Genomic DNA, 20,715 nt, shown 5'->3' on the forward strand with positions numbered 1-20,715 from the left:
TACCCGCAGCATCTAAAAACATAGTGTGGAAGAGTATCATTAAGACAGATAAGCGATCAATCGCGTCGTGGCCTACCCTGACTGCTCTGCGCTACATACCATAATCTTTTGCCCTCAGTGAACAACAAATTTATGTCACAAGCCCCAATATACCATTCCCTCTGCTCATGTGAATAAAGTTCCACGCACTGTATTCTACCTTCCCTGCTTCATGCTTCAGCATATAGAAAATCACGAGTGTCTGTTGTGTTGAAATAAGCGCAACTGTTACAGGAAGGCATGAGTCAGACTCGTTTAGAAGCCTACCTAAAATTCACCAAACACATGGAGACACTTTGGGGATGCCATTTTCAGTCACTTTATTGTCAGGAACTTTATTTTTAAACTAATTACAGGTACCCAAACATTGAAGTTCGAAAAATTAAAACAAACCAAAATGAGAACCTCAACAGCCATAGTTGTCTATCTGCTGCTTATTCTTGTGGCCAAAGAGGAATTCTACTAAATGTCAAATGAAGGATGTCACTAAACTAGAAGACAAGTTAAAGGGCCTTGTTGTCATTTCTGTCATTGTGGTGGCGGTTGTTGGCTTTCTTGGAGAAATATATCTGTGACTTTCTCATTTAATGGGCCTCTGGCCTTAATTATCAAAGCATCCCTTTTCCTAGAGGAAAAGACTAGTAATAAATACATACGGTATATTATCTAATATCTCTTATTGTCACCCCAGAAAATCTTACTAAATATAAAAGTGAACTACTGATTGGAATAGTGCCTGTCAATGGTGACTCAGAAATGATTTCCTGGATGATAAATACCTTTAACTTCATCTCTACTTGTTGCTCTCCCATCTCAGAAACTGATGACCTTCATTAAACCCCACGAGTTACTAGTTTAGTGACTGACTAGGGGGCTAGCAGGAAAGCTAACTCATAAGGCTGTGACATAAGCACTGAGGCATCCTAAAGCCTTATCTGGGTCACAATAAGTTACCTAGTTACCTATACAAACTCTACTCCACAGCCTAGCTCTGGAAAATCGGGGAAAAAGAGAGAGAGTTCAGCACCCATAACACACTCCTATGCCACTTCTTTTGCATTTCTTCTTAGCCAACAGTTGGGAGAGACTATTTTTTAGCTTGTTTCACTTTTCCTTGATCTTCTACTTTCTTAATGGCTGCTTGGATCGCCTCTTGGTCACCCAGGAACTGATGAGGCCCAACAGCACGCAGGTTTTCATCCAGTTCCAGAAGAATGGGGACTCCAGTAGGAAGAGTAATGTTGATGATGTCTTCATCTGAGATACCTGTTGATCAGGACAGGAAGAGACTAGGTGTTAAAAGACAACTCAGGAGGAAGTTCTGTTTAATTACATAACTGCACTTTAATCCCATTTAACTGTGTGCCTGAAATATGCAGGTACTGAGGGATTCCAGCTATAATTCCTGGAAGCCAGGAACTTTCCAGAAATTACAAGAAAAAAAGGCTTAGAGATTCACAGCAAGTGCTACATCAGGACAGTAGATACCTTTTGGGACAATCTGTTCCTGTTTCCTACCTAAATCTGAAAGGAAGGAAAATTATTTTCTCTATGCCCACATTTGTGTTACTAGTTTTCCAAAGAATCAGGTAATCTCAAAAAATCAGAAAGTGAACCAGGAGCGTTTTCTGTGTTTCTCCTTTTATGTGTTGTACCCAGGCTGGTACTAAAATTAGGATTTTTCGCTAATCTCTAAATCTAGTTCATTTGATTAGAATGTGTTTGGTTTTCCCACACTAAGTGAGCTTGCAATACCCAGAGCTAGATCCAGTCCAGCAGGAATGCTTTCCTAGGTGCTTAGAAAGCACAGTCAAGGGGAATCAGGAAGGGATTTTACAGCATGCCTGTGAACACAGTTCGCTCTCCTGTGGTCCCTAAACATTCCAGCTGCTAAAAAAGGAAGGTATATATAATACACAAGCCACCTTTAGTCCTTTTTAAAGTACAACCGAATTACAGATAATTCAACTTGGACCAGAAGAGTGGTAGTTGTAGTAGAAGTGGTAGTAATAATATTTTTTATTATTACAAGCACTTTTAACAAGAAACAGCAAACATATCCTGAGTACATATTTCATGCCAGGTACTCTTTTAAGCATTTTGTGTGTATTAACTCATTTAATCATCATTGCAATCCTATGACCATATATTATTTCTCCATGTAACAAGTTCTGGCACAGAGAGGTTAAGTAAGCAATGATCACACAGATAGTAAATGGCACAGCCTGGATTCAAACCTAGGGGTCTGTACCTACTGTGTAATGTAACTCCTCTCAAGTTTCTCTGATTTCAAAGTGAGCAAAGGGAAGGCCTGAGAAAGAGATGAAGTTCAACAAACTAAAAGACAACTGAAAGTATTCAAATTATCTACTTTAAAAATACTCCTTTATTAATTACATAGACTTCTGAATGCTAACCATATGCATCCTGTTCTATCTTAACAGAAAGGACCTAGCTGGAACAAGTTCAGGGGAGTCCAAGGGTTTGTCTTTACTTGAGGGTGGCAGAATAAGTTGTTATCAGTTAGCAATCAATGCACCTTTTCATTTTAATTAGCCACTGGTCCTAACTGTGAGCACCAGCCAAAGAGTCACAGAATCGTAGCACTGGATCCCTACTGCTGGGCTGGCTCTTTATTAGAATTTCATGTCAAGGCCTAGAAGAGCTACCTAATAACTCGTATACACAAACTATCCACACTCAAACAACTACGAAAATGGAAAGGATCTTAACTTGGAAGACACAGTCTCTTCCAAGTAAGTGTACTGTCCCATCACCTCCCCCGCCAATCCCCCTGCAATGTCCTTTGCAATTTTAGGCAAGTAACTTCTCTGGACCTCCAATTCTCCTGTCAATTAAAAGAAAGAACAAACGAAAAACACACACTCTTCCTTTGCCAGCATTTTAAAGGGTTGTGGGATAAAAGGGGTGGCTTAAAAGAGAACATACATGAAAAAAAGGTAGCACAATAAGTCTCTCTTCTTTCTCTATTAGGAATTCCCTTCTAGGTAGAAGATTTAAAGGGAAGGTTACTAAGATACCCCTTTGCCCTGCCAAGCCCCCACCCTCACACTGCAACCTTACAGAAGATTACCATCACAAACTACAGCTGCTGAGAACAAATCTATTCAGACCAGACCACTAGCTGTTTAGCAGGGAGATGACTGCTCTAGATTCTTAGCACCTTCCGGCTCCATCAGGTCAGAAATGTCAGCTAGCTGCACAACAGCCACCACATACATCCCTCGGAAAGAGCAGGTGGGGAAGTCAACAACCTGTCGTTTGGAGTCAGGTGACCACTGAGCCTTTCAAATCCAACAGTGCTCACTCCCAAATCCAGGGGAAGCTCTGGAGGTCTCCAAACCTAACTCATTCACTAACTAGTAACTGAGGGCTCTTTATGTTCCTAGTACTCTGTGGCAGAACATGTGCGAGTGACCTTGGCCAAGATTTTACCTCCAATGAACTATTTCTTCATTTATAAAATGAGAGAGGATAGTCTCTCTAGCACCAACATTCCTTTATTTTATTCTTAATGGTTAAGAAAAGCAGAGGCACCTTAGAGACACAAGAGCATGAGGACACTGAGTACTGTTTATATTCATCTACTGTGCAAGGACCATGCTTTATCTGTTTCCAGAGTCTGTAAGCATATTGCTCACTAAATTGGAGAGAAAAATGGATTTTATAGATTTCTCCAAATAATCTAAATTCTAAAAATTAATTTGTTAAAAGATAACAAAAGTGACAAAAGTGACCATGTTTGACTAAAGTTTACCAGGAGAAGCAGAAACTATGGGTGTACGTATCTATCAGCATCTCGGATTCACCACTCATAGATGTGTGCCTTTGCAGTGTCACCAACCATTAATCTTAAGCTCTTGAATCCACGACTTTATTGTAGAACGACTGAACATTCTACTTCTATTCAACATTGTAAGATTCTAGCCAAGGCAACTAGGCAAGACAATGAAATTAAAGGCACCCAGACTGGAAAGGACAAAGTAAAACTATCTCTATTTGCCGAAGGTATGATCCCACCAATAACCTGTTAGAACTAATAAATTCAGCAAGGCTGCAGGATACAAGAACAATACAGAAAAGGAAATTGGGTTTTTAATACAGTAGCAATAAGCAACATGAAATATTAAGTAAACAATTCTATTTATAATAACATCAAAAAGAATAAAATGCTAAAAATAAATTTAACCCAAAAAGTACAAAACTATACTCTGACTACTACAACACAGTGTTCAAATTAAAGAAAATCTAAATATGTATTTATGGATTAGAAGACGTAACACGTATCAAGAGGGCAGCAATCCCTAAATTAACATACAGATTCAATACAATCCTATCAAGAATCTCAGTGGACTTTTTTGTATAAATTGACAAACTGATCTTAAAGTTCATGTGGAAATCTAAGGTACTCAGAATAGCCAAAACAATATTGAAAAAGAAGAAAAAACCAAGGGACTCATAGTTCCTGATTTCAAAACTTACTACAAAGCTATAGCAATCAAGATAGACACAGATCAATGAAATAGAATTGGGAACCCAACATAAACCCTCATATTTTTTATCAATAGATTTCCAACAAGTGTGCAAAGGCGATGAAATGCATAAAGAATAATCTTTTCAACAAATAGTACTGGGATAACTGTATATCCACATGTAAAAGAATGAAGTTGGATCCCTAATTCACACTTCATAAAAAAATTAAATCAAAATGAATCAAAAACTTAGAGTCAAAAGCTAAAATTGTAAAAATTTTTTAGAAAAGAAGCCATAGGAGTAAAGTCTTCATGACCTTGAGTTAATTAATAGTTTCTTAGATATGACACCAAAAGCATACACAAGAAAAAAAAATAAACTGGCTATATAAAAATTTAAAAATGTTTGTGCTTCAAAGGACACTATTAAGAACATAAAAAGGCAACCCAGAGAATGGGAGAAAAATTTGCATAGCATATATATTCTAGATACAAGTTCCTTATCAGATATAAGAACTGCCTCCAATAATAAAAAGACAAATGATCAAATTTTAAAATGGGCAAAAGGTTTGAACAACCATTTCTCCAAAGATATACAAATGGTCAATAAGCACATAAAAATAGGCTTAATATTACTAGCTATCAAGGGAATGCAAATCAAAACCACAATGAGATACTACTTTGTACCCACTAGGATGGCAACAATAAAAAGTCAGATTATAAACAAGTGTGAGTAAGCATGTGGAGAAACTGGAGTCATAATACACTGTAAAATCAGGTATGCAAAAGGCTATAGCCTCTTTGGAAAACAGTCTGGCAATTCCTTTTGTTACACACACATCTACCATATGACCCAGCAATTCCACTACTAAGCATATACCCAAGAGAAATGAAACATGAGTCTATATAAAACTTGTACACAAACCTTCATAGCAGCATTAATCATAATAGCCAAAAAGTGAACACAACACAAATGTCCATTAGCTAATGAACAGATAAATTAAATGTGGTATATACATACAATAGAATATTATTTGGCAATGAAAAGGAATGAAGTACTGATGCAAACCACAATAAGGTTCTTGGAAGAACCTTGAAAGCATGATGCTACTAAATAAAAGAAGTCAGTCACAAAGGACCACTTATTGCATGAGTTCATTTATATGTAATGTCCACAACAGGCGAATCTATAGTGACAGAAAGTAGATTAGTGGTTGCCCAGGGCTGGGTGGAATAGGGGAGGGACTGAGGGGACAGTAACAGCTAAGGGGTGCTGGGTTTCTTTTTAGGGTAGTGAAAGTGTTCCAATATTAATTGTGGTAATGGAGTTACAATTTTGTGAATACACTAAAAGTCATTTAACTGCATACTTTAAATGGCAAATTGCATGGTATGTGAATTATAATGCAATAAAGATGTTAAAAAATAGTAAACAGGGCCCAGTGCGATGGTTCACGCCTCTAATTCCAGCACTTTGGGAGGCCAAGGTGGGTGGATCACCTGAGGTCAGGAGTTCAAGACCAGCCTGGCCAACATGGCAAAACCCCGTTTCTACTAAAAATACAAAAATTAGCCAGGCATAGTGGTGCGCGCCTGTAATCCCAGATACTTGGGAGGCTGAGGCAGGAGAATTGCTTGATCCTGGGAGGAGGAGGCTGCAGTGAACCGAGATTACACTCCAGTCTGGGTGACAGAGCAAGACTCTGTCTTTAAAAAAAAAAAAAAAAAGTAAACAGATCCAGAGAGGTTAAATAAACCTGCTCTAGTCACAGGACTATTGAGGCAGTAAAAACGGACCTTTTTAAACTACCAAATCCCCAGGATTTAAACCCTGGTCAGGTGACTTATCCATGGTTATTTCCACGACTACCGAGGAGGAGAGAGAAGAATGTTTCTATGAACGCTCTACCCTTGTGAAAGGCTGGGTCCTAACTGGACATCTGCTGATGCATCCAGTGTTCCCACGACTGGTAAAGAGAATGAATAAGTTTGTCTGATCCCCAGCTAACATACGGGCCAGCTAACACACTGCGATCATGATGGGCCACGTTTAGGAGTTGTTGTCTGTGACTTTAGAAACAAGTTCCGGGTCTTCAGCAAGGGGCTGGGGCATACATGGGATTCACTTGTTTGACCATGGCCTCAGATCTAACCAGATCCACCAGGTCCCCTCTTTAACAGCGGCACTCTCAAGTTTGGTCCCTTTTATGTGGGACCAAATTAAAGAGCCAAATAAACAAAGGCCACCGAAACTATAATATTTCAACTACAAAGGAAGGAGAGTTTGACAAAAATAGTAATGTTTCCAATAAATAAATAAAATCAACATTCCACTTTAATGACTACTCAAGCCATTCACACAGCAGACTAATTACTTACAAATATTTAAAATACTCAGACTGGTTAATAATCAGTCAATGAGACTTAAGTGACTAAAATTTTAAAACAGCAGATTAGGAAAAACCACAGTGAAGCCATTACTCATTACTCAATTTTGGCATAAGTTACATTCAACATCCTAAGAAAGTTAAGCAGGCAGAGCTCCTAAGGCCAGAATAATGCATCTGAACTATATTAAACCAAACTGAATTAGTACTATCTTATATAATATCCTATTATAAACTCATTCACTGGAACATTATAGGAAAGTTAAAAATGAGTGGCTAGATATCACATCCCTCGATAACTGGCTCAGATTTTTCTACAATTCTATGGTCGTCTCTCATTATAAGTGGGGGATTTGTTCCAGGACTGCACGTGTACCAAAATCCACTCACACTCAAGGCTGGAAGTCAGCCCTACATCTACACAGGTTTCACATCTAGCAAGTGTGGTATTTTTGATCCAAGTTTTGTTGAAAGAAAACCCATGTATAAGTGAACCTATGCAGTTCAAATCCATATTGTTCCAGGGTCGGCTATAAAGGGAACCACCACTGAGTTCTCACCCTGTACCGACCCCTCTCCGCAGTGGTGTGGAGTTAAATACAGTTGTCATTACTTAGTGGACCATATTACTAAATAATTTCTGGACTCTAGCAGCCGAACCATAACAGTGTTACTTACAGTTGAACAAACATTTACTAAATTCTTGCAGTGGGCAAGGCACTGTGTTCTACAGTAATGTGTGGAGGAGCAGGTGCAGGGCGAGAACTCAGTGGTGTTTCCCTTTACAGCTACCCTTGTCTTTAAGGGTCCGCCATTGCCTTTAAGTCTTGAATCTTCATGTAGAAGCACCTTGGAGCTAACTGCAGTCAATTTAAATAATGGGATATTTTAAGGAAGAAATAATGAAAGTTTGGGATAATAAGTCCAGGAAGTAACTCAAGGTCAAAATTGGGGAGAAAGTCAAACAACTTTATTTTCTGCATAGAGGACTAACTTCAGGAAGTCAAATTTGCACCTACCAACCCTCTCCCCTAAGTCACCATAGCAGGAACAGGAACCAAAGACAAACTGTTATGTACACTGTACATCTACCAAAGCACCTCCTGGTAGAGGTGCTTGTGCAAATGCTCACTTTCCCCACCAGGATTATAAATTCCTTGAGAACAGGAACAATGTTTGATCCATTTCTGTATCACCCATGTTGTTAGAACACAGAGCCTTACCCACTGCAAGATTTAGTAAATGTTTGTTCAACTATAAGTAACACTTTTATGGTTTGGCTGCTAGGGTCCAGAAATTATTTAGTAATATGATCCACTAAGTAATTACAACTGTATTTATTATGTGAATCTACTTTTTACATGTAACTAAAGGCTATAAGGAATAAAATGTTAGGCTGGGTGTGGTGGCTCACGCTTGTAATCCCAGCACTTTGGGAGGCAGAGGCAGGCGATCACGAGGTCATGAGATCGAGACCATCCTGGCTAATACAGTGAAACCCCGTATCTACTAAAAATACAAAAACAAAATTAGCTGGGCGTGGTGGTGGGTGCCTGTAGTCCCAGCTACTTGGGAGGCTGAGGTGGGAAAATGGCGTAAACCCGGGAGGCGGAGCTCGCAGTGAGCCGAGATCCTGCCACTGCACTCCAGCCTGGGGGACAGAGACAGACTCCATCTCAAAAAAAAAAAAAAAAAAAAACAAAATGTTAATTAAAAATCCTAAAACATAAAGCCTATATATGAAAACACCCTAAGGACTTTGTCAGAGGTGCAGTATAGACAAATTGCAGAAAGAGGTTAAAAGCTCCACAAAAGGACCCTGTGTCTCATTCACATACAGGTGCAGTATCCCTTGTACCAAGAACAAGACCTGATGTAGTGAACCCTAGGTGCATACCTGAACTGAATAAATTCTAACTCTCTGGGTTTTCAAATTAAATCTAGTCTTTTACTGTTGAAGCCTTGATTAAACATTTGTGCTCCCTATGACCTTACCAAGAAAAAAAAGGAGAATTAAAAGAATCTTAGCCTCGAAGAAAAAGCTGTTGACATCTAGTGCCAATAAAATAAACAATTTAAATTAAATGGCTTTATATGTTCTTCGATTTTCTCCAAAGTGTTCAAAATCTTTGAATTTTAGAAAACAGAAGAGATGGACGGAGAGACAGAAAGATTTGCTACAGGACGAAAAGGAAAGAAGAAACCCCAATTCTGTAGTGCATACGCTTTGGAATCGGAAAAAAAAAGGGAAACAACTCCAGTCAACTCATTCATTAAATAAGGTGCGACCCACTCGTTCCTCACTTCCCTCTCCTGGTCAGGTAAGTCACAATTCAAACCCTACCGACAAACAATCTGTGATAAGAGTTCTGTATTCCTTTATGGCCAATACGAGCTGAAACAAGAGATTCTGAATCTCATAGATGATCTACCTATTTTTAATTTTAATTATTTAAGATCTGAATACTATATATGTAAAGATGGGCTAGGGTGATTTGAATATTATAACACGATAAAATAACAGACTAATTTAGAATAAGGCACAGAGAAGAATCCATTCTACGTTTAATTTTATAGTTAAAATAGCCTATAATGTTTAAAAAATAAAGGGTTCTACAAATCAATTATTATAAAAGAAAGCTTAGCCACAGCAATAGGCAACTACTTGCCTCACAGAAGAGAGGCCTGAATTGGCTGCTTCTGAAAATATCACACTAAAATGCCAAAGGTGACCAACTCATCAGTCCCTGTCCCCACAGCTAGTCCCAGCTGACCATTCCTCTCTGAGTGTCTAATTTTATCTCACCACTTCTGCGCCTTGCTATATATGCAGCTGCACACAGGTCTTCAGGGATCAAGTCTGTCTTGCATGAGTGTCTTGTGTGTCACTCTTACTCCAAACTTGAAACTGCCTCGTCCTGTGCTTGAACCCAGACTAAACAATCCATTTCCTCTGGCGAGATGCAGACTACATCCAGTGTTTCATTTTGGTACCTGGCTTTTCCTTTGATGCTCGCCAGCAGGAAACAAACAGGAAGTGACTATGCCAACCACAGAGAATGAAACACATGCCTGTCTGGAACACTACAGTCAGTACAGGATGCTTTCAGATACTTAGGTTGACATTAGATGTTTTCATGGTGGCGCTTTGTGAGAAGTGTGTCTGAACCAGTCAGAAGTGGGCCCTGCTTTTTAACCTGGACTTATTAGCACAATCATAGGTAATTATATTTCTAAAAGCCAGTAAAGCAGTGCCTTAAGTAGGCATTTTTTTTACTATATAATATTCTGTATGTCTTGTTTTGACTTCTTTCTTCTGAAAGCATTAACTACCATCAGATTAAAAGTAAAGCAATCTCAAAAGCATATACGATTTATGAGCAGAGATATTATATAAATAAGTCATTTGACAGGGGAAGGGTCATCCCCATCAGCCAAGAAGCCTGTCTTAGGTACTGACATGTGGTTTCCGTGTTTGCAATTCTCATACAAGAGTGTTATCTAGCTCCGAATCAGTATCACTTGCCTCTCAGTGTACCATTCATCTGTGTTGACTCCAGGAGGTCCTTGTTGACCTGCTCCTAGACTAGGTTGTTACAAGAAGAAAAAGGAGGGGATGGAAGGCCCAATTAAGGCTAACGAAATGGATGATAATAAGCAGAGATAGCTCTGGGATAAAAAAATTAAAAAACTTTATTAGAGGAGTTTTCAACCTGTAACAATAGCAAGATTCTCAAACAAAACTTCATGGTCCAGCAACTTAAACATAACTTCTCATGAAGAAGGACTTTAAAAGGCAGTTCCCTATAATGACCATGATTTAGGTGCTAAATAAAGTCAGAACCAGATGGCTCCTGAAGCCTCGAGAGAGCATAACAAATGCCCTCCAGGTTAGTTTTCAAAGGCAAAGATAGGTGCATATAGCAACCTTCACTTAATTCTCCTAATTGGCAATGGTGAGTTCACTGGATAAAGCAAGGATTTTTGAGGTAAAATTTACATACAGCAAAAGTCACCCTTTTTAGCATATAAGTTCTATGAGTTTTGACAACTGCATACAATAATGTAATAACCAGTCAAGATATAAAACAGCCCTATCAAACCCTTAAAATTTCCTTGTGCCCCTTGGCAGCCTACCCTTTCCCCACCCATCTGTTTTATTTCCCGACAAAACATTTTCCAAAATGGCACATAAATGGAATCATACAATACACAGCTGTTTTAGCCCAATTTCTTTCACTTAGCACAATGCAGCTGAGGTTCATCCATGATAATGGGTGTATCAATAGTTTGCTTCTTTTTATTAAAGCAGTTTCTTTAAGCAAAACAGCTTACTGATCAATGACTGATCAAACGAAATAAAAAATATGACCTGGATATACTAAACAGCAAAGTAAAACGCAGTATCGAAACATAGCTTTCCAGTGAGTTCAGAGCCATGTTCTAGTTCCTACATAAAACAACATGTGTATGTAAAATGTCTAAAACTGTGCTTGGCATGCAGTATGCACTCAAGAAAGGTCATCTTGTATAGCTATGCTAGAGTGCGCCATTCAGGCCACAACATTAAAACAGCAGTAATAATTTAAGACTTGATTAGTTGCATTAAATTACCTTTTTATAGTTTACCTGCCATGGATGTTCTTGACTCAGCTTCTTAAAACACAGTATTCCAAACGAAGAATAGGTCAAGGGAAGGGCTACCTTTTAGAAAAAAATTTTAAAGCCCAGGTGATAACTGTGTGTGGAGCCTCAGTGAACTGAGTTTTGAGTAGAGTTCTTGACACCAACTAATTACCATGATCGTGGCCAAGGAATCTGGAGTCTCTTTAGACTTCAGTTTCCTCCAACAGCACCTGTCTTCTTTTCCACAAATGGAGAAAGCATCAGTCAGGATATGACTGCCTATAGTGTCATAATATCAAATATTTGAGAAACAGCTAACATCTTCAGAACCAATACTCTTTACTGTTGAGGTACACAGATGATACCTCTAAGAGTAGACCTAAGAGATGAGTAATATTAGCATACTCTTAGTAGAAAATCTTAAAGCAATTTGGGATTTCAGCATAGACCAATATTCTAATTAGTTATTTAACTGGGGTCATAATTCTTCCCACCCCATAGTTACAGTTTTCAAACAATAAGAAAGTATTTTTCTGATAGGACAGTATGCTGTCATTGATGCTATCAGTTACCACACTCCTTCCCAGTAGGTAAAACATTTTAACTTGTCAAGCAGTTTAAAGACAAAATAGGGAAAATTTACTCCAGTCTCTTGAAAGAGCCTATATTGTATGGGTGAAGTTTATATAAACATCTCTGGAAAGCATGGCTTGGAATCAGATGAATCTGCAGCCACAAGTGTTTTTACTTTCATAATAAATGAAAAGAAATTTAGCAACTTTTGTGCTTACAGAAATATAAACCCTGGTTATGCCCATTTCTAGATTCAATTCTTAACAGTAGTGAAAGCTAACATCTTCATTTTCATGCTTTTATTTTCTAAAAGTGGGTCTCACTATGTTGTCCAGGCTGATCTTAAACCTAGGTGCAAGCAATCCTCCTGCTCTGCTTCCCTAGTAGCTGAGACTACAGGTGCGTGACACCACATCCAGCTCAACATCTTTATAGTGAGGTAACCACATAATTTATCATCCAGGCTGGGGCACTTTTGAAAGTAAAAGGAGATGCTATTAATAATTACATTCGGACAACAGATATTAATCACAAAATGGGCATGTATGATCATGTAACTTGATAGTAAGCATAAACTGGCAATTAAGATAGTAACTTTTGTTTTTTACCACCATTAACACATACACATGAACTGGCAAAGTAGTCCTTCCTATAAAAGAAAATCTTTATTTCCCCCTAAACAGTTGGGGAGATTCACTTAATTTCTGGAGTCTCGAAAAGTTAGCATCTAAATCCTATGAAATGTTTTATTTTAGGTTGGTAAGTAACCAAGCACACAAACCCCTGTAATTTGAGCTCTGGAAAGTTAGACATGCAATACAAGAGGACTAATATTAGACTAACACGCCTATTCTGGCGAGTTAATACATCTATAATCAATTTTGAAAGGGCTAAAATCTCACTAAATTAACAGAAATGATGTGAAAAAAATACGACGACATACTATTTCTTCTGATCTTGAGAAAGTCACTTATGCTTAATTCTTATAGTTGTGAAATAGAATACTTGGGACCTTATTTTTCAGTAGACATTGTAAGAGAAACTTTATTAATGCAGATTGGCATTTAGAGACAATAAATAACTTATGCAATGATCCTGAAATCCAATCCAGCCTATTTCAGTACATGACATAGTTTCTTCCATGTTAGGTGTGGGAGTTAAGTCATAGTAGGGAACTACAGCAACATCTAAGAACTCCATTAGTATTAACTGGAGTACCACCAGGGGGTACTATAGGCCAGAAAGGAACAAAGTCGTCATATCCAGGATGGGTGAGAGTCAAGCTTACAAACTATCCTTCTATTTTCCTGCAGACAAATCTGGATCCTCACATCCACTCTATTAGTTTTCTTGGCTATGTTCTTATCCTAACTGCATGTTCTGGCTTTTCTGCCATTTTTTCCCTCTAACTCTCTGCCATCCTCCTTGGTCACCAACCCCATCGTTTTTATTTTCTACCTCTCTCATAGAGACCTCCCTCTCCGGTAGCCCATGTCCTTTTCTGTGTTCACATACTTCCCACTGAAGTCATTGCCTACAATTTACCTCTTTCTGCACCAACCCCACTGTTTTACATCAATTATCCCCCAAATAAAAACATTTTCTACAAAGCCTGTTTATGGTAATAGGAATAGGAGTTATAATGTAAGGCTACTTTAAAATGTCATTAATGGCCAGGTGCACGGTGGCTCATACCATAATCCCAGCACTTTAGGAGGCTCAGGTGGGTAGATTGCTTGAGGCCAGGAGTTCGAGACCAGCCTGGCCAACATGGCGAAACCCCATCTCTACTAAAAAGCTACAAAAATTAGCCAGGTGTGGTGGTACACGCCTATAATCCTAGCTACTCAGAAAGCTGAGGCATGAGAATTGCTTGAACCCAGGAGGCAAAGGCTGCAGTGAGCCAAGATCGAATCACTACATTCCAGCCTGGGCAACACAGTGAGACTTTGTCTAAAAAAGAAAAGAAAAGAAAATGTCATTAATCTCTAAAGGTCATTCAGTTTCATACTTCCAACTTAAAAAAATAAAATAAAATAAAAAAAGACCTTTAGATGAAGGACTGGAAGCTGCCTGAAGACCAATGCCTGCTTATTTCCCAGCGAGCCCTGTAAGTCCACTTCTGCCCCAGCGGTCAGAGCTGCACTTTCATTTTTCCCGGTGTTCTATACTCCACAGCCGTGCATTTCAGCTTTGTACTCACTTCCATATGTTTGCCCTCCCCTATGGTTTTCTAGGCCAATGACAAATCCTTTTACCTTTCAATCCCATTGATTATTTTTCCAACATTAATGAGATATAATTCACATACAATTCACCCACACAAAGTGTACAACTCAATGGCTCTTAGCATATTCAGAGTTGTGCAACCCTCACTACAATCAATTTTAGAGTATTTTGTATCACCCCGACAAGAAACTCTGTACGCATCAGCAAATCACTTGCAAAATCTTCCATCCTCCCTACCCTCTAGGCAACAACCACTCTACCTTCTGTTTCTAAAGATTTGCCTATTCTGGATATTTCATATAAATGAAATCCTATAATATGTGATCCCTTGTGGCTGGCTTCTTTCACATAACAGAGTTATTTCAATGTTCATCCATATGGTAGCATGTTATCAGCATCACCTCCCCTTTTATTGCCAAGTAATATTCCATAGACCCCATTTATAAGCTGATGAACACTTGGGTTGTTCCATCTTTCGTCTACTACGAATAATGCTGCTCTGCAGGTTTAGGTACAAGTTGTTGTGTGGACATGTGCTTTCGTTCCTCTTGGGCATTGTGATGGTTTGAACTGTGATCCCCTCAAAAAGATATGCTGAAGTCCCAACCTCCAGTACCTCAGAATGTGACCCTATTTGGAAATACAATGTTTAACAGAGAATAATCCCATTAAAATGGAGGTCACTTGTGGGAGGGGGTGGGCTAATATTATTGGTGGCCTTATAAAAGGGGAAATGTGGATAAGAAACACACACCCAAGGAGAATGCCAAGGAGCGATGCTTCTGCAAACCACAGAACATCAAAGATCGCCAACAAACACCGAAGCTAGCTGAGGCAAGGAAGAATTGTCTCCTAGATTCATCGGAGAGAGCACAGCCCTGCTCACACCTTGATTTGGGACTTCCAGCCCCTAGAAAACACATTTCTGTTGTTTTAACCCACCCAGTTTGGGTGCTTTCTTACGGCAGCACTGGGAAGCTAATACAGCTATATGCATAGGTGTGGGATTGCTGGATCCTATGGTAACTCTGTGTTTAGCCCTTCTGAGGAACTGCCAGATTGTTTTCCAAAGCAGGTACACCATTTGATTAAATTAATTGTATAAATTGCTAATAGTTTCAAAACCTCCCTCAAATGTAGAAAAGTAAGTTTTGCTATGTCTAAACACAACCTCTACATGTAATTTTCTCTTTGCCCCCAGCATGGTTATAGTCTTCTTTACCACCGTTTCTAAACGTTCCTATTTCCCTCAAAAAGAACAGCAACAAACAGTTAAATCATCAATGCACTAGCAGGAGGGGATGTGTACAATCAGTTGTGGGTGGGCTGTAGAATGAGTTTAAAGAGATCTATAACAAATTTGAAGATAGGTGAAGAGTCAGTGGTATTAAACAGTAGGAAACTTTTTAAAAGGGGGACTTCCAAGTTAAGAAGGTGGAGACAGAGGATCCTAAAGGAGATAGTGGCATTTTCTTGAGGGAAGGAAGCCTGGCCACAATAAATCTGAGTCCCAATTCTAAAAAAGGAGTTGGCACAGTTGAATAGAATACACCTCTGGCAGAAATTCTGAAATTCTGAATTTCAGTTTGTTGTCTAGTAGGAGCCTCAACTCTTCTTCAAACAATAAAATACTATGGTCCATTAATGATGAAGTTATATATCACTAATGATGAAGTTAAAGATCTAATTATCCTGAGCAAGAACAGAAACTTTTATATACTTGAGTAAATAAGATACGCATGTGCGCGTGCGCGCACACATAAACACGCGTGCGCGCGCGCACACACACACACATATCAAGTGCCACATCTAGCCAATAAAATTTTAGTATCTAATAGTCTGTAGATTTTAGGTCTCTGCATGACTAATGGATGTCAGCTATATAAGTAATGATTTAGTTCTTGGTCATGTTACAAAAATCAGGGGAAAATAATCACATGCTAAAGATGACTTCATTTTTAACTAATAATCTATTTCTACTTATTTCACATACAAGGTCAGCCTTTTTATTTGTCACAGCCTCTTATAGAAAATTCAAACGGAATGAAAAGGAATGGTAGAGAAATGTCTTCTATTTATTACCACTAAGCTAACTGCTGACAGTGATGAAAGGCAGGAAAACACCAGATAGGGCATATCATGCAAAAAGCACAATCATCTGGGATGAGTGGAGACAGAGAGGGAAACGAGAAATCCGCAGAACAGTCAGAAATCCAGAAGGTGTCACAGTGCAATCACTGATGCTCAAAACCGGTGAACCTGAATTCTCAAAAGAGTTCATTTGGTTCATGTTACTTAAAAAGAAGGTAACAATACAATATGTTTTAGTATACATTTAGAACACGACATAAAGTAGTTAAAATTATGGCGCTGCTGATTTCCAAAAATTGAGAGTCAAGATAAATAAATAAACCAACTATGCTTTTAGTTTCCTTCCCCCTAACTTTCTTCCAGTCAATGACTAAACCTGCTCTGAAAAGAGGAGTGAAACAAAAGAACTGCTCAGGAAACCTACGTCTGGAAACACAGCAATCATTGTTTAAAGTTGGAAGAACGTGAGCAAAACTGAAGTCTAGATAATTTACTCAACTTGAAAAACTCAAATTTACTTTCAAGGCCGTTTCAACAATTCCTTCCTTTCCTAGCTTCCTTTCATTTCACTACAACAAGCCATACAGTCCTTTAGACCAGTGCTTCTCAAAGTGTGGAACCCCAATCAGCAGTATCAGCATCACCTAACGCTTCTAAGAAATGCAGATTCTCAGGGTGCACCCCAGACCTACTGCTTCCGAAACTCGCAGGGTGGGACCCAGAGTCTGTGATACACCAACCTCTCCAGGTGACTCTGATGCTTGCTAAAGTCTGAAAACTGCTGCTTCGGGTAACAGGAATGCAAAACGCACAAGAGATCTGATTTCTAGAACAAGATGATTCTTAAATCTGAAGTGACAAAGGGGGATAGAGAAGGAAAGTCTATTGTGTAACTAGGGCATCATTAGCTTAATTTCTAGATTAAGGCCCAGATATCACACTTGGCAACCTCTAATAAGTGGTATATAAAGCTGGTACCTTCCAGGTGTTTTAGGAGTGCCCTACTGCTATTTCCATGAGCAGATATCAGAATGGTTTTGCCACGTAAGACTTCAGGAGCAATCCTTTCATTCCAATAGGGAAGGAGTCTTTCCAGAACATCCTTCAAGCTTTCAGACCGTGGCAGTTGATCCAAGGGCACATCACATACTTTATACCTCCGGTCGTTGTAGATTTCGTGGTAGTAAGGATGAGACTCCTCAATGGGAGGCGGGGTTATATTGTAGCTTCTTCTCCAGAGCCTCACTTGTTCTTCACCATGATTCAAAGCCATTTGCTCCCTGTTGAGACCGATCAAGGCCCCATAGTGACGCTCATTTAGACGCCAGGAGCTTTCCACGGGCACCCATTCCTGCCCTAGCTCTTCTAGGATCAGCCAGGCTGTGTGAATGGACCGATTAAGGACAGATGTGAATACAAGATCAAACTCAAAGTTTAACGCTTTGAGTTGCTTCCCACAGTTCCGAGCTTCCTCCATGCCTTCACTGTTGAGTTTCTGATCCACCCAGCTACAAAAACGGTTCTCCTTATTCCAAGCACCCTCTCCATGTCTTAACATAATAAGTTTGTACTTGGACATACTGATGGCTGAACTTCCCAGGCGTTTTCAAATGGGCTAATATTCAAGGACAGCAATACATCTAGAAAGACAAGAACAAGTCTAAGTTATATTCTTCATTCAACTGACCACCTAGGAGTAGAAACAGCTTTACAACACCCAATTTCTAAAAGAAACTGAAATCCCTTTGAACAGTCAGAAACGTGATAACTCATACACTGGGACACATACAGGCATATTCTATAGATATTAATAATTCATTACAGGGAATCTAGTTGACTTAAATTTTCTGATGTTTGGATAGCATGTTAACTGTACGACATAAAATAACAAAACACTTCATTCTAATGGCATGCTGTGTTTCTGCCAGATACAAAGGCTATTTATGCTTACAGTAGAAAGGATTTAATATAATGAGTTACAGACGTCTGAAAGAATGACTAGTAGCTGGGAACTCCCAGCTTCCAGCAGCTGACTCTACACTGAAGGCATCCTTTTCACTTTTGTTTTCCTGCGGTGGAAAAAGAAGTATTTACCAGTATCACATTCTTATATTATTAGAATAATATAGAAGTTATTAAACATGTTATTTCAATGCACCACTGCATATATCTGGCATGTATCACTGGCTGGTGGCAACTAGCTCTTCAATGCCACAGGCTACATCACACACTAGAAAATCTAAGGTATGCAAAATACATCAGTTCAATAGTCAGACAAATTAAAAATGATTTAAAGAGACACTAACACCAAATATGGTATGCACCTAAATAATCTTGCACCTGCCTGAAGATAGTTTTCAGCAGGAATAAATCCAGATGCAAAATAAGCTATCAAATGCAAGCAGCTGAGGGATGCTGCCTGTACAAACAGATCTGGTCTGTAGGAGTGAGAGGAACCACACTGATAAAGAGGCCACGCCTCCTCCTCCCCAGCCCTCCAGATATCCTACACACACCAGCTACATCTCAGCAGAGGAAGAATCTAGTAAAGAGAGACCAGCGACTCTCAAGCTATGCTGAACTCCTTACATTTAAGCCGCTGGCCTGAAGATCTGCCGAGCCCACCCTGTCCTCGGAGAATCTGCTGACATGGCTGCTCGATCTGCCCCTCTCTCCTTGTGGTGGACACATCTGCACTGACACATGCTTGGTTTACATGCCCGGCGTCTCCATCTCCGCTCCAGTGTTTTTGCATACTGGGTTGTAAAGATTATATGAGAACTAGGGCCTGGTCTTCTGCCACTCATGGCAACTTCCATTAACTGGAGATTTTCTGTCCCACTTAAACTGTGAGTCACCCACAGTAAAATAACAATCAGTGGCAAAATTGATAGGAATCTAGATCTAGTTTCTACCTTTCTTTAGTAATTCCTAGAAATTCTGGAGGGAAAATAGTCTTTAAAATAAGGCTTTATATTTCAATGGAAGGCAAACAGAGGACTTAAGGGAAGAAATCAAATTGAGGTGATATGCAAGTACCGCCATGTGTTACTTAATGAAGGCAATATGTTCTGGCAAATGCATCATTAAGTGATTTTGTCGGGCAAACAACATAGAATGTACTTACACAAACCTAGATGGTATACATAATTTTACTTATGTATGTTTTTTCATATGGAAAACCAAGTATCCCAGCACAATTAATGAATATCAATCATTTCCCCTACTTGATCTGCAATGCCAATGTCAAGTGCCACATATCAGATGTCTATAGATGCTCCATTGCCATCTTACAGGGTCACCATCATACACACGATCCATGCTTGACTGAAACACCGTTAGGTGGTGAATGGCTGAAGTTGAAAGGCTACGGCAGTTAGGATGATGATTCTCCTTTCTTGCTAAGTACTAGGTTGCTGTGCATGTGGAGCAGGGAAGTGCCAGGGAACCAGAAGAGCCTAGGCTCAGGACCCAGGTGAGAGCATCCCACAGAGCTGAGAATTCCCCAGGAGGGAGCCCAATGTCTCTGTCCTTAGCAGAGAAGGGACATCGGGGTGGCAGAACAGAGAAGGGAACAAAAGGTATCTAGGGAGTGTTTTGCCAGATGACTGCCAATGACCAGGGGCAGAATAGTCATGAGTCTAACAAAGTTCAAGCTTCAGAGCCCCTCACCTGCAAGAAACCAAGCGATGAATACACACACACACACACACACACGCGCACACACACGGAGGGGTGTGTATATGCTAATTTGCAAATGGAAGATATTTTTGCATTGTTTTTTTACAAAGCCCCAATCCACCAAGTAGTAGAAGCCTGAGCTCTATCAAAAACTGTAGCTACCCTTTGTAACCATTTATCATTTTGTTTTGTTAGTGGTAGCAGAGGAGGGGGATGGAGAAAAAAAGAAGGTATCAACTGTTGCTCTATCTTCACTCTCAGTTTATCTTGTCAAGTGAGAAGCCTCCATAAGCTAATGAAGCCGTTCTCTCTTCAGTTAAAGAAGGGCATGGTTAGACAAATTTTGTAGACAGAAGCACCTTTCCACCATCTTTTGATTATAAACTACACCAAGGGGACAAAACAATGTAGCAATAGCAACATGGACACTCAGGCACCCACCACCAAGCTTTGTGCTCTTATTCTCCTGTATTTGCTTACTGCATTAAAAGAAAGTTCTGTTTTCTTTTTACTGAAAAAATACACACACACACACACACACCCCCCAGAACAGAGGAACAGTACTGCAGACACAAAAACTATGCAAATACACATCC

At 39.4% G+C, this 20,715-nt stretch overlaps 1 protein-coding gene across 3 annotated transcripts in view; it reads right to left on the bottom strand.

Annotated features, from left to right (window-relative positions):
* Positions 1 to 334: 334 nt before the first annotated feature.
* The window catches only part of BPGM (2,3-bisphosphoglycerate mutase), a 32,385-nt gene continuing 12,004 nt past the window's right edge, over positions 335 to 20,715 (bottom strand). For all 3 annotated transcript variants that reach the window (XM_011972149.1, XM_011972150.1, XM_011972151.1), the window contains 2 exons: positions 17,417 to 18,078; positions 335 to 1,305 (listed from right to left, as the gene is read on the bottom strand). In XM_011972149.1, the coding sequence (XP_011827539.1) occupies positions 1,127 to 1,305; positions 17,417 to 18,017 (780 nt within the window). In that variant the 5' untranslated portion in view covers positions 18,018 to 18,078 and the 3' untranslated portion in view covers positions 335 to 1,126. The remainder of the gene's footprint in view (positions 1,306 to 17,416; positions 18,079 to 20,715) is intronic.

The sequence above is a fragment of the Mandrillus leucophaeus genome, unplaced genomic scaffold (genome assembly GCF_000951045.1).
Source record: "Mandrillus leucophaeus isolate KB7577 unplaced genomic scaffold, Mleu.le_1.0 Scaffold1276, whole genome shotgun sequence".
Classification (NCBI taxonomy): domain Eukaryota; kingdom Metazoa; phylum Chordata; class Mammalia; order Primates; family Cercopithecidae; genus Mandrillus; species Mandrillus leucophaeus.